We start from the raw sequence: 12,356 nt of genomic DNA on the forward strand, positions 1-12,356 counted from the left end.
TTTTAATATTTTTGCGGATAATTTTGAAAATTGAAATGAATCACTTATAAATATGAATATAGTACACTATAGTATTCTTTTGTTTCATTTATTCGATTTATACTTTTTTGTGAACTTAAAAATTCTCGTAAATGACACTAAATTTTCTGTTTCCGGCATCTGTCCCGCAATGAATCCCGCAAATCGAGCAAAAGAGGAAGTTGAAATGACTGCTTCTGAAATTATGGAGGCCCACTTCGAACTAGGAGATTTGATGGACTCGTTTAAACCTGGATTATTATATGGCATGGTTACCCCATGCATTAACGTATGTTCTGTTAAGAATATAATAATTAAAGTAGATTTCGATGTTGACAATTATATATTTATTGATATTTTGTATTTCTTGCAATACACAATTTAATATTAGCGAACTAACCAAAAAACAATTTTTTATGCTATCGATAGAACTTAATATTAAATTTTCCAGTTTTTAATTTATTATTTTCTATTAAATTTTTTATTCATTCGATTTAGGACGTTATGACCGTTATGACACTTATGAAACGTATGACATTTGACTTACGTGAAGTGGTTTGCGCTAAACTTGTTTTCAGTATTAAAAGTCAAATTATCACAGTAAGCGTAAAAAAAAACATTTGATAACATGATGAAACATTTTTCTGAATCGCTTACGAATATTCAAAAAATTTAATTAGTTTATTTTAAATAATTTAAAATTCGCGGTCATCTAAATGTCGAACCTAAGCGATCGAAATCGCTTCAGAAAACATAGATGTCATCGAATACGAGTTATGTAAAACGCATTCTGCCAAATGTAGTAATTCTACAGATTATTCCAATAACAAAACTCAAAAAAATCGTAACGATGAGGTTCACTCATTTATCTGCTAAGGTATTATTTGTGTAGAGGCATGATGTATATAAAATAGTGAAAAGATGTTTGTGGTAAAAATAAAATATTCATTAATATGCGGATTCTTCAGGTGCTGAAAGCAATGCTCATTCCGGGGGCCACTTTTTGTGCAGTTCCACTGATGGTCAATCGCGAAGTATGCCAAGGTTCATGCAATTGCCCCAAACTCTGTCGACCATCAGAATTACCAATTTATGGAAACACAGATTGTTGTAAATGGTAAGTAAATAAAATGTAATATGCTGATAACAATTCTCTTGAAATGTTTGGTCATTATAATATTAAGGAACATATACATTTCAGACTAAAATGTCAAGAAATATATACATTTTAAACTTGAAAATTAAGATACATACACATTTTAAATTATTGACATGCCAAATTGAGTAACTGGTGCATAGTATATTAACTTGTACACTGAAAATTTATATATTTTTATTGCTAATTTATTTATACAAAATTGCAGTGCTCAAGATGAGTGCCCACCTGACTCTGAGAGGAGCAAATTAATAACAGAAGAGCCAAGCATACTTGAAAGAAGCATAAGAAACTTACGGGAAGGCTTTACTGACATATATGGAAAATTCCAACAACAGAAAGGTGTCCTTGATGACAAAATCAATGAAGGAACACAAAGTGTAAAATGTAAGTGAAATAATTCAATATCAATTCAATCATCTGCATAAATTAAAACGAATTTACATCATATACTGAATTTGTTCTTTGGCTTCATTTAGGCAATTGCGATCAATGCATAATGAAATCCAGAAGCATCCCTACATTTTTGTAGGACACCAATGTTGCCTATCAACAGTTTCATTATAATGCAATTTCCACTGACAATAGTATTAAGATCTACCACACATCTCCTGCATTTACATTGGTAATCATTTTTATTATACCTAGCATCGCTAATGATAAATAAATATAAGATCTCCATAATCATTATATTAAATTCATACTCTATGAAATGTTTTTCTTGCAAAATTGCATTTTTAAGCAAATAAAATGAATTCTCTATAAATTCATATAATATATATATATAAATAACAAACAAAATCTAAAAATATTTTCAAAAATTTCTATGATAGAACTTCATATGTAAAAAGCAAAATGAATATAAATCACATTTTTCATGTACCTCATTCTTAACAATTTTGCAAGATTTTTTCCAAGTATATGCAAAAAGAATAAAATGCATATTTCTATTATCTAATGTTATTCGTCCCTGACTTAGTGATGCTAGGTCTACAAGCATTTATTATTTCATGTTATTTTTTTATTTTAGGTTTTGTAGTATATCTTCGTGAGGAAGCTAGTGACACACATCGTTTAGGAGCTATAGCAATGGGAGGTGTTGCTGGATTCATCTTAGCTTTGAGGGGAGGATTATTTAGGTGAATTTCAATTTTAAACTATATTTTATTGCAATATTACTCATTTTATGGTTCAATTGAAAGACATAACAGTATTTTTTTATAACATTTTGTAATGCGTTTATTTATAATTAATTATCGACTCAACTTGCAACAAATAAATACTCAAAATCAACTTCCAATTGTTTCAGAAAGTTTATTTATACTTCTGCGGGTGCAGGAGGAATGTATTATATTTGTTATCCAAATGATGCAGAGAGACAAGCTGAGGAAGGCTTAGCTTTAACTAAACAATATGTAAAAATTGCTTACAATTTTATGTATGGAGGTGAGATGTTTTAAGTTATAGGAACTTTGACATATTTTCTTACACAACTTAAAATATTTAATAGCTTTTAATATTAATTTAAATATTTTCCCAATCATTTTACAAGATTTGAATAATTTTTGTATAAAATGGTTTTCAAAATTTAATTTGATAACTTTGAATGCAGTCAAACCTGGGGATGAACCCGTGCCTTTGCCCACTCTGCCCAAACTTCCCACAAATTTAAATGAAACTTTTGAATTTGCTGGGAATTTGGTAATTAAGGTGAAAGAAGCTTTGCTTCCAGACTCTAAAGAAGAAACAGCTGCTAAAGAAGAAAAATAATTTAAGAATTATAGCAGAAGTATTTATATAAATTCATGTGAAAATCTGTCTCTGGCATGGTCATAATTAATCATTTATTTGCATGATTGGATGTTACTCCATAAACCGATGACACTGATACTAAATTAAGTCATCTTTTATTTTTAATTTTCAGAAAACTTGCTCATAATTTTTTTACATTAGTTTTCAATTTGTAAACCATTTATTGTGTGCAAACAAATTAAATTAAAATGATGAAATTATAGAAAAGGAACAATCTTCTGAAGATTCAGAACTTGAAGATAATTATCCTATTTGCCCCGCTCCTGTCCGAGAACCCATCACTATACCACCAGAATGCTATGAGAAATGTGACGATTCAGATAGCTGTTATTACATACCCCCTCCTGACAAATAGCATCCCTCCATTTTGAACATTTTGGATTTTTCTCATTTATTTAGACAGAATATTAGAAAATAACTTGACAGATGTCATTGCGCACACTAAAATTATAGTTGATTTATTTATTACAACCTTCTAAAACTGTTCAATATTTTAATGACATGTAATTAATTAAAATACATTAACATTCATGTAGACAAATAAACATATTTATTCGGTATGTTAAAAAATGTGTGTTTATTTAGTAAATTAAAACTATTTATAGTTTTAGCTAAATTGTACTACTATTTTTTTCATATCGACATTGATATTAAATTAAATAGACTTTAAAAGTAGTAGTTGATTTCTGTGTATTCTCTAGGTAGACAAAAGAAAAATGATGCTATATTTTTTATTCATATAACGCTGTATTGTTATGTAGTGGCCATTAATTTTTTTATATTCAAATTGATAATTATAGGCAAGATGTTATACTCTTCTTTTAACTATGGGCAGGATAAGTCATTTTTTTCATATATTTGCAATTTGCAAACTTATCTATAATGCAAAATAATATATATTATCTAGGATAGAGTATTTGTGAAAAATAACTATTTTACAATGTTTACAATCATTCACGTTACTATTGATTTCATGATTAATTTCTTTAAATTAATTTTGAATTTGAACGGATCAGGAATTGAGAATTACAATAGACAATATAAATTGACGGGATATGACTACGATAGTAAATCTAGTCTTTATGTTGGTAAACCTTATTCATTAAAGTTTCGACACGATTAGCTTAGCATGCAATAGATGTCAGTTTAGCAATTTCATCAAAACGGAGGTCGCAAATTGACAGACTGATACTTGAAAGTCCGAAAATTATTAATATCATTAATTAAAATGGACCAGGGAAAAGCACCAGTTCGCGTTTCACCTCTGATCAAAGTAAGTTTATACTGGTATTAATTGCAATCAATTGAATTGTTTATACATTCTACCATGAAATTTTTGCTCATTATGTAATATTCTAAATAATGTGAGGTTCAGAGCTTTAAGTTTTTTAATAATTGTGATTTCAGTTCGGAAGGTGGAGTTTTCTCGTTGTCGGAATATTATATGGAGCAGCTCATCAAAGCAGACTGGCAAAACGCGAAGTAGGAATTAGAGAAGTCGAAGCTAAACATAAAGCAATTCGGGATGCAAAATTAGCTGAGGAAAAGAAACGAGCTCAAGAAGGTTAGTTTTCTTACAGCATTTAATTAGAATTTTCATGGGATTAATTAATAAAGTAACTTGCAACATTCTTGTTTATATTTTTGTTGATAAAAATTACTATTTACTTTATTTACACATCTTACTTTAATACAAGCTACTATTAACTTTATTCTCACATAAAATCTAAGGATATAGAATTGTATTATGGATTTATATAAAAACTTATCTTGTTGGTATGAAATACAACTGCAAAGCTTCTTAATAAGTTATTCTATTTCAACCAAGTTCATTTTTATAGGGAAAGTAATTATTTCTCATATTTTTTTAACTTACTAAAACTCAAAAAAAAAAAAAAGAGAAGTTGCAAAAAAAAGTTCTGAAGCCCATGTTATATAATAATCAGTGCACATTATTACAAATAAGTAATCGAAATGAATTTATTACAGAGGAAAACAAATACTTCTCTTCACTCTAAACAGATTAGCATTATTAAATAGGAAATGCAGTAACATTCACCATAAGGCGTTAGATGTGCTCTGTAAATTATTCGGATTTTATGTGAAATAAAAAGTTATTATACATACAATTGTTTGTACTTTGTTTTTCTTATATACATATATATATATATATATATATATATATATATATATATATTCTAATGTAAAACATTATTTATATATATAGGTGATATATGAATATGAATAAAATTTCTTAATAATTAAAAAATAATTTCAGTTTTAAATGTGTAGCTTAGTGTAATGGTGAAGAAGTAACTCGACTATGTGTAGCATTACTTCCCTTTGCTCTTAATTCTTTACTGCATTCTAATTGTCTTTCAAGTTGTTCTCTTAAAGCCAATAATTCTCTACTTCTTTGGTAAACTGGGTCCTGCAATTTAAATATATGGCTTTAGTTCAACATTATATGAGAAAGAATTTATTTTATATGAGTAAGCATTAGGAAATACTTATCTTATATAAAATAGTTCATTGAAGTATTCAAAAATATATTTCTTTCGTTATTGCTTGCATGTATTTCTTCGAACGTTACTTTCAATAGTCAATATACTTGAACTAGTCAATTTACTTTTTTTGTTAGGTTTAATGTCATTAACTTGAAACTTTCTGATCCAATTAATGTAGGCTTTAATACTAGATTATATAGTATTTTTTACCTGAGGTCTCATACTAGGATTCCAGCGACAATATAATCCTTTCCATAACTTTATAACACGAATGGAGGCAACTGGAAGTAGAACAGTGGGCCCAGAATCATTGTATAATGGATTTATATATTGCTCTGGATTACAGCTATTTGTATATGACCATAATGATACTGTACGATTCTTAACATCTATAAGTAAAACACAACTATGTTTATGAAAATATACAAATATTAGAACATTTAGTGACATAATTCCAATTTAAAAATATTGTGATATTCAAATAATTTTATGTAAATGAGCTTTTCATACCTTCTTTGACGCGTTCTCTTTCCGTATTACACAGAAAGGTTCCAAAACGACATGAATACAAATGATCAATAACAGTAATCATGAAATGTTCATTGAATTGTAATGCAGTTGGAAATTGTTGACCAACTTGCCATACACAATCCATAAATTGCAGGAATACTGGGGAACGATCAGCATCACTATGATGGTCATCACCATGTCCAACACGCTACAACCACAATGAAAATTAACAAGTTATATTTAATCAAAATCATTTTGATGTAAATTATAAACCTGTTGAAATTTATGACCAAATGACAGCCACTCTTTCTCAATAAGAACTTGGAAACCACGCATAGTGCGATAGTATGGATCTAAAAGTAGCATGGAAAGAGCTGTAAGCTGTGCTGTTCGATCCCAACCATCTGAACAATGCACCATAACTGAACTCCGATGGTTTTCTATCTAATAATAAACCAATTATTAGTTACATTTGTTTAAAAATATTTTTTTAATAATGATGATTGAATAATGATAATTTTATTAATACTTTATCCACAATTCTGACAGCACCAGCAATAATTCCTTTCAAATGTTTTAACCAATAGCATTGTTCTAAATTGGATAACCATTTTGTTTCATCAATGCCTGGGAAACAAAGTTCTTTTAATTTTCTCAGAGATTCTCTCATTACATGGATATTATGGACATCAAGAAAAACCAAGTCAGCATGTATATATGCATCTTCATTTTCATAACTACAAAAATAAGAAATGAATTAATTTTTCTTGTATTTACTTACAAATATATATCATTGTATTTTACCCGCCACCCTTAGCTTTATTTGCAATTGCATTAGCCATCGGTCTTGCGTCAATGATTGATAATTTGTGAGATTGTAAATTTATTTCCATAAGTGTCCTGACATATGTCTCATCATCTGCACTTCGTTTACCACTGACCTCCAAAAAAAATGTATATTATTATCATCTATAATCACAAAAATATGAATTCAAAACCATTAAACTCTTACTCCAACAAGTGGTTGTGAACATCTAGTAATGCTCGCTTGTGAAATGGGATGAATCCATGAAAGAACTGGCAGTCGTCCTCTACTCCTGAAGGCTGCAACAGCTCGAAGATCATCATCAGTACACTGCAAAATTTTGAAGCAAAAAACAGTTGTCTTATTAAAATCTTCATATTTTGTTGAAATAACAATAAGTAAGCCTTATTATGATGTGATGATAGCAGTAAATGAAAACTTACTGAAACAGGAACAGCCCAAACAGAAGGATAACTATCACAAATCTCATATTTATCATTAACTTTAGTTATTCTCCAAGAATCACTATTGCCAATACCCTGAAATTAAGGGACATTAAAGTGTTTCACAAAAATAGATAAATATAGATATATAATAACATACCATTCTTTTAAGTTCTGCTATAGGTTCATAAACGTTCCAACCATTTTCTTTAAATTGTTCCTTGTATGTAAAAGCAAATAGTGATGTTTTGTGTGATAAAGGGAATGCATATTGTTGTAATCGTTCAAAAATACTTCTTCTTGAATGTAATTCTTGTTTATGAGCAAATCTTAAATTTCTCATATCTTTGCAAAATACTTCAATGCCATAACTGTTCTCACCACGAGAACTAGCTCCACCAACTTTTTCAATTCTTGATACCTAATGCAAATTTTGAAGGTTGAAATAAGGTTCAGCATATTATGAAACTTAAAAAGCTTTACACAAACATATTAAATTTTCAGCCCACTGGATAATTGAAAATGCCTAATATATTTAAACTTTAAAGTGAATTAAAATAAAATTTATGAACAATAAAGTTAATTCTTTTTCTAACCACGCCCAAAGGTACATCTAGTATATAATGTTCCCTCTCAGCTGCTTTAAAGTATAATTTATAATTAGTGACAGAGAGCGTTCCTCGAGCTGGCCCACTATATGGACATAGATAAGTAACATCTTTTGATGAACTGACTACCATTTCACCAGAAATTAATGGGATTGCATCTTCAGCCTATAATGATAACAACTTTATGTAAAAAAATAAATAAAATAGATTATATATTATTCAAGGAACGAACTTACCAATTCATTGTTATGCTTTGAATTTAAAGAACTAGACTTTGAATCAGAATCTAATGAGTCTGAACTTACATTTTTAGAGGGTGAAATTACATACATTTCGGTATTTATTAGATCTGTCGAAGCACGTTTGTCCATGATTATTTTAATGTAATACAAATTGATATCATGATATAAATTATTTAAAATATTTGTTTTTTTTTTTTTTTAATATTTCGTTAGTTGTTTGAACTTTCACAGTGTTTAAGCATAAGGGTGTTCAGCTTATTGCAACTATTTTATTCTACAGTTAAATAATAGATAATGTATTTTATATAATAAATAAAATTCCTTAAATGATATTTTTTATCTTTGACACATATACAGTTAACCTATGATTTTAATGTATGTAAAAGTATGAATTGGTGAAATGCCATAATGCAAGTGACAGCCCGTGACAGTTCATTGGTTCATATCCTAGATAGACAATACCCCGTGTTCATATCTGATCTTATTATTCTAAAGTTCATTTATCATTTTATTGTCTTGAAGGATTGAAATGCGGTGAAATATTCTTATGCAAAATTGCTATGATTAGGGCTGATAAGAGCCCTTGCATCATTGCACCCTTTGAAAGAAATGTTTACTGAACCAGGATTAGAATAATCTTATTAGTATAATCTTTACAATGTTAACAATTCAAATGAATAAAAAAATCAAATCCAAATTTTCAATACATTTAACAGCGTTCAGTATATTAAAATGTTTTGGCATCTTTTTATTTACAAATAATAATTAATATACAACTGCAATCAAAATTTAAAAGCAAGTTAAGCAGTATTTTGATAATATCTCTCCAATTTTTGCTATTGGTCACGGTAAGATCATAATTATATTTATCAGAGTAATCTTTTAGAGCAAAGAATATTAAGCGAATTTGATAATTTTTAGTTTTCAAATTTGAATTTTGCGCTTTCAACTTTGTCACTTTGATTCGTTCAGTTCTTCATGGCAGTTTGCTTCGATGGCGGCCATTTTTATAGTGAATTTGTGACAGACGCGTGCAAATTAATTAATTTTTGTTTTTAATTAATTTCCTCATTAGTTATCATTAATTGATGCATTATATTTTTCTACTAATTATGCATATCAATTTGAGATAAAACTCGTTTGTGATGATATGTTTGTAGAGCAGATATGTGACGATGTTCTTCAGCCTTAACTTATCTCTTTCAACATTTTTAATACTTATTATTTTTATAATCAAATATTTTATTTACAGCTTTCGATGTATCCTTTATATTATTATCATTTATAGTATATGCATATCAATTTGAGATAAAACTCGTTTGTGATGATATGTTTTTAGAGCAGATATGTGAAGATGTTCCTCAGTCTTAACTTATGATAATTATCTCTTTCAACATTTACCATTGTAAGCAAATACTTTATTTACAGCTTCCGATGTATCCTTTATATTTATATTGCAATTGTCAAATATGTATAGATGTGTGTTTGTGAGATTCGGAAGGCTGCAAGTACTTCTGTAATGTATCTGTCAAATTTTAGGTCGCCAATTCATTCACAAATTCTCTAATATGTTTGTTGCTTTTTGTCGTGTCGTGTGTTGAGTCACGAAGACTCCACTTGGACATTTGCAAATTATAAATTAAGTGTATAAAGTCTGTGATCAAAGTAGTGTGGTGTAGTGGTTCACAAATGTTCAGCTTTGGGGCTTCTAGCAGATGCTTCAGAGGATTTATTTTGAGGAGGGGATTTGGAATTAATTCTATGCGGAAACGTCAATGTGAGTCCAAGCAAATTTTATACACAACATGTCAATGAATAATTCTCTGAAATCATAAACAGGAATTCGTTGTACAACAAATAATGCACTGATAATGTTCTAAAACATATAACAAATAATTTCTTGTATTTGTAATTAAAACAGCCTGTATGTATTTCAGTGAATATTTGTTGATATGTGCATCATTAATACTTTTGCATATGTATCTGCTAAATGTTTATTTATTTATTTAAAACAATTGTATAGATATCTTATTGATACCGACGCTCATGTCTAAAGCTTAAATTTATTTCTCTTTTCTATTTCTATTTATATTACAGTTTATATATTAGTAAATTTATTTAATAAAGGTTTATATTTGGCATGATATTATGCTTAACTATATTTTATCATTTTATTTGCAATTCTAAAAACGAATAAAATACAATTTACTCTTTATTTATCTCAATTCCTACTTTAGCAGACATATGTGCAAAAATGTTGAATATCACTTGCAGGTTTGTGATACCTATCTGATATTAGACGCACTTTGTTAACTTCCTGTAGGGTAAGTTATTGTAATGGGACAAAAATCGAAATTGAAAATTTTTACATTTCTCGACGTTTTGAAGGTTTCTGAACATTTTGGCATACCTCAGAAAAAATGGATGTGTGTGTGTGTGTGTGAGTGTGTATGTATGTATGGATACAATTTTTCGTCCACGTTTTCGGGCGCACAGATCAACCGATTTGAATGATCCCAAAAACATTCAATTCGTAATGACGGGGAGAAGGGGTGATTAGTTTTTGGCAAACGCAGGTCCAGCGGTTTCGGAGATACAGAGTTAAATGTGCAAAAAATGACAGTTTTTGAGATAACTAAACGTCCGATTTGAATGATTCCAAAAACTTTCTGCTTGTTTTAACAAAATAATTGATTTTGAAAAAAAAATTTTTGCTTCAAAATTATTATTTTTAAAATTTTTTTTTCCAAAAAATTTTTTTTTGTATATCGAAAATAATTCAGATTTTTATTTTAATTCTGTTCTAATATACTTTAAACAAATAATTTCAACTTTCCAATTTAGTTTATATAATTCTTATAAATATTCAACAATGTTACAATATTTATCATAATCTATTTTAAAACATTTAATATTTCTCGATCATTTCGTTACGGTGCGGAAAGTTCCAGCAATTTGCCTTAAGGCACGATGCCATACACCTGACTAGTTTAATTGTTAAATTTGCAAGTGATATTCTATAAGCATAAAAATGATTTTATACAATTCACTATGGAGAAAACTTATTGATTCATATTTGTTTTTGTTCTAGCAAGTGGTATTTTTACATTTTTTAAATTAATATAATACAATAGTTTTTACTTCTCATATGTATCGATTGACATTAATTTATCTTCATTATACTTGCATAAATAATAAATTGAAAGGAAATGTTTCTTCGAGTTCTTCTTGTAAAAGTAACGTGACTTGATTTCGTATCATTTATTTGTTGAGCCACTTTTCGAGTGCTGAGATATATTGTTGGTAATTTGCTACTCTAATGACAACTCTATCTTCAACGAATGTTTTGTCTGAATATCATTCGTGTATGGGATATACAGAAGGGGCCCTGGCATCCCTCCTTGTACAATTCCTAAATTAATGGTATTTCAGGTAGAACTCTAGTTCTGAAGAATCTGTCTATCAGATAACATTTCAACAACAAATATATTTCACATGGCAAAGGTTTTTATTATTCTATAAAGAAAATTCTATAAATTTCTTTTATTATTTTTAAATTTACAAAAAAAATTATTTTACAATACTTTGTGTTATTCTGTGGTAAGGAATTTTAGAATTACAGTTCTAGTACCAAGAATCAGGCGTTTTCTCTGTAGTGATATTGACTGCATGTTCATTCTTATTAATGACAACACGATTGATGGCTTTGATCAAAATATTTAAGACTCAATTATGACTTTCCTAATAGTTATTGATTAAATGCAACTTTTAAAGACTTTCATTGTAATTTTGTTTCAAAATTATTTAATTATATTGCTACTTTGCTAAATATAGATTTTTATTCTTTTATTTCTAAAGTCAATTTTGATCAAGACATGCAATCGGTGATGGTTCGATTAATCCATGTGTTGAGAATTGAATTAAGAATTGCTCAACATGTTTATTATTTGTTTTGCCATATATAATTAGACTTTACTCAATACTGCATTAACTCAACAGATTTTTATAAAAGTATAATGTTCGAATAACTTTGTTTTGAAATTTTTTTAACTATTTATTCTATATTTGCTTTGGCTACTTTTTTAAAATATATTTTTTTGATATTTATAATTTTGTTCTGTCAAAGAGATTTTATTATTTGAGTTGAATGTGGCTTGATTAAAGTTTTAAAGAGTTGATTTGAACAAAACAAAATTTAATTTTAATCACAAGTGCATCATTTCATTCATTATTTAAAGTCTTTGCTTTTCTTTGA

At 28.3% G+C, this 12,356-nt stretch overlaps 3 protein-coding genes across 3 annotated transcripts; 2 read left to right on the top strand and 1 right to left on the bottom strand.

The window, feature by feature from the left end:
* The first annotated feature begins 737 nt into the window (after positions 1–737).
* LOC113371698 lies at positions 738–3,518 on the top strand. The gene is made up of 6 exons (XM_026612349.1): positions 738–895; positions 987–1,135; positions 1,383–1,561; positions 2,205–2,313; positions 2,484–2,620; positions 2,787–3,518. The coding sequence occupies exons 1-6, from the start codon at positions 776–778 to the stop codon at positions 2,942–2,944; spliced, it is 852 nt and encodes a 283-aa protein (XP_026468134.1). The 5' UTR covers positions 738–775; the 3' UTR covers positions 2,945–3,518.
* Positions 3,519–4,098: 580 nt separating this feature from the next.
* Positions 4,099–5,111, top strand: LOC113371699 (ATP synthase subunit e, mitochondrial-like). Its single transcript, XM_026612350.1, has 3 exons — positions 4,099–4,259; positions 4,394–4,550; positions 4,976–5,111. The coding sequence occupies exons 1-3, from the start codon at positions 4,215–4,217 to the stop codon at positions 5,002–5,004; spliced, it is 231 nt and encodes a 76-aa protein (XP_026468135.1). The 5' UTR covers positions 4,099–4,214; the 3' UTR covers positions 5,005–5,111.
* Positions 5,112–5,278: 167 nt separating this feature from the next.
* LOC113370406 (myotubularin-related protein 2-like) lies at positions 5,279–8,247 on the bottom strand. The gene is made up of 11 exons (XM_026611071.1): positions 8,096–8,247; positions 7,848–8,024; positions 7,412–7,672; positions 7,252–7,347; positions 7,016–7,138; positions 6,808–6,944; positions 6,533–6,740; positions 6,277–6,447; positions 6,004–6,211; positions 5,704–5,882; positions 5,279–5,417 (listed from the first exon to the last, which is right to left on the bottom strand). The coding sequence occupies exons 1-11, from the start codon at positions 8,228–8,230 to the stop codon at positions 5,280–5,282; spliced, it is 1,833 nt and encodes a 610-aa protein (XP_026466856.1). The 5' UTR covers positions 8,231–8,247; the 3' UTR covers position 5,279.
* Between the last annotated feature and the right edge of the window lie 4,109 nt (positions 8,248–12,356).

Source organism: Ctenocephalides felis, unplaced genomic scaffold (genome assembly GCF_003426905.1).
Source record: "Ctenocephalides felis isolate EL2017-DRISC unplaced genomic scaffold, ASM342690v1 CF-g0.4_SCAFFOLD_01492, whole genome shotgun sequence".
Lineage (NCBI taxonomy): Eukaryota > Metazoa > Arthropoda > Insecta > Siphonaptera > Pulicidae > Ctenocephalides > Ctenocephalides felis.

Excerpts from the sequence above, each read along its gene's own strand:
- LOC113370406 (XM_026611071.1), bottom strand. The coding sequence starts at position 8,230 with ATGGACAAACGTGCTTCGACAGATCTAATAAATACCGAAATGTATGTA. Across the intron at positions 7,673-7,847 it reads TAGATGTACCTTTGGGCGTG|GTATCAAGAATTGAAAAAGT; the intron begins GTTAGAAAAAGA and ends AATTTGCATTAG. Across the intron at positions 5,418-5,703 it reads ATCCTAGTATGAGACCTCAG|GACCCAGTTTACCAAAGAAG; the intron begins GTAAAAAATACT and ends TTTAAATTGCAG.
- LOC113371698 (XM_026612349.1), top strand. The coding sequence starts at position 776 with ATGTCATCGAATACGAGTTATGTAAAACGCATTCTGCCAAATGTAGTA. Across the intron at positions 2,314-2,483 it reads TTGAGGGGAGGATTATTTAG|AAAGTTTATTTATACTTCTG; the intron begins GTGAATTTCAAT and ends CAATTGTTTCAG. Across the intron at positions 2,621-2,786 it reads TTACAATTTTATGTATGGAG|TCAAACCTGGGGATGAACCC; the intron begins GTGAGATGTTTT and ends CTTTGAATGCAG.
- LOC113371699 (XM_026612350.1), top strand. The coding sequence starts at position 4,215 with ATGGACCAGGGAAAAGCACCAGTTCGCGTTTCACCTCTGATCAAA. Across the intron at positions 4,260-4,393 it reads GCGTTTCACCTCTGATCAAA|TTCGGAAGGTGGAGTTTTCT; the intron begins GTAAGTTTATAC and ends TTGTGATTTCAG. Across the intron at positions 4,551-4,975 it reads AAAGAAACGAGCTCAAGAAG|AGGAAAACAAATACTTCTCT; the intron begins GTTAGTTTTCTT and ends AATTTATTACAG.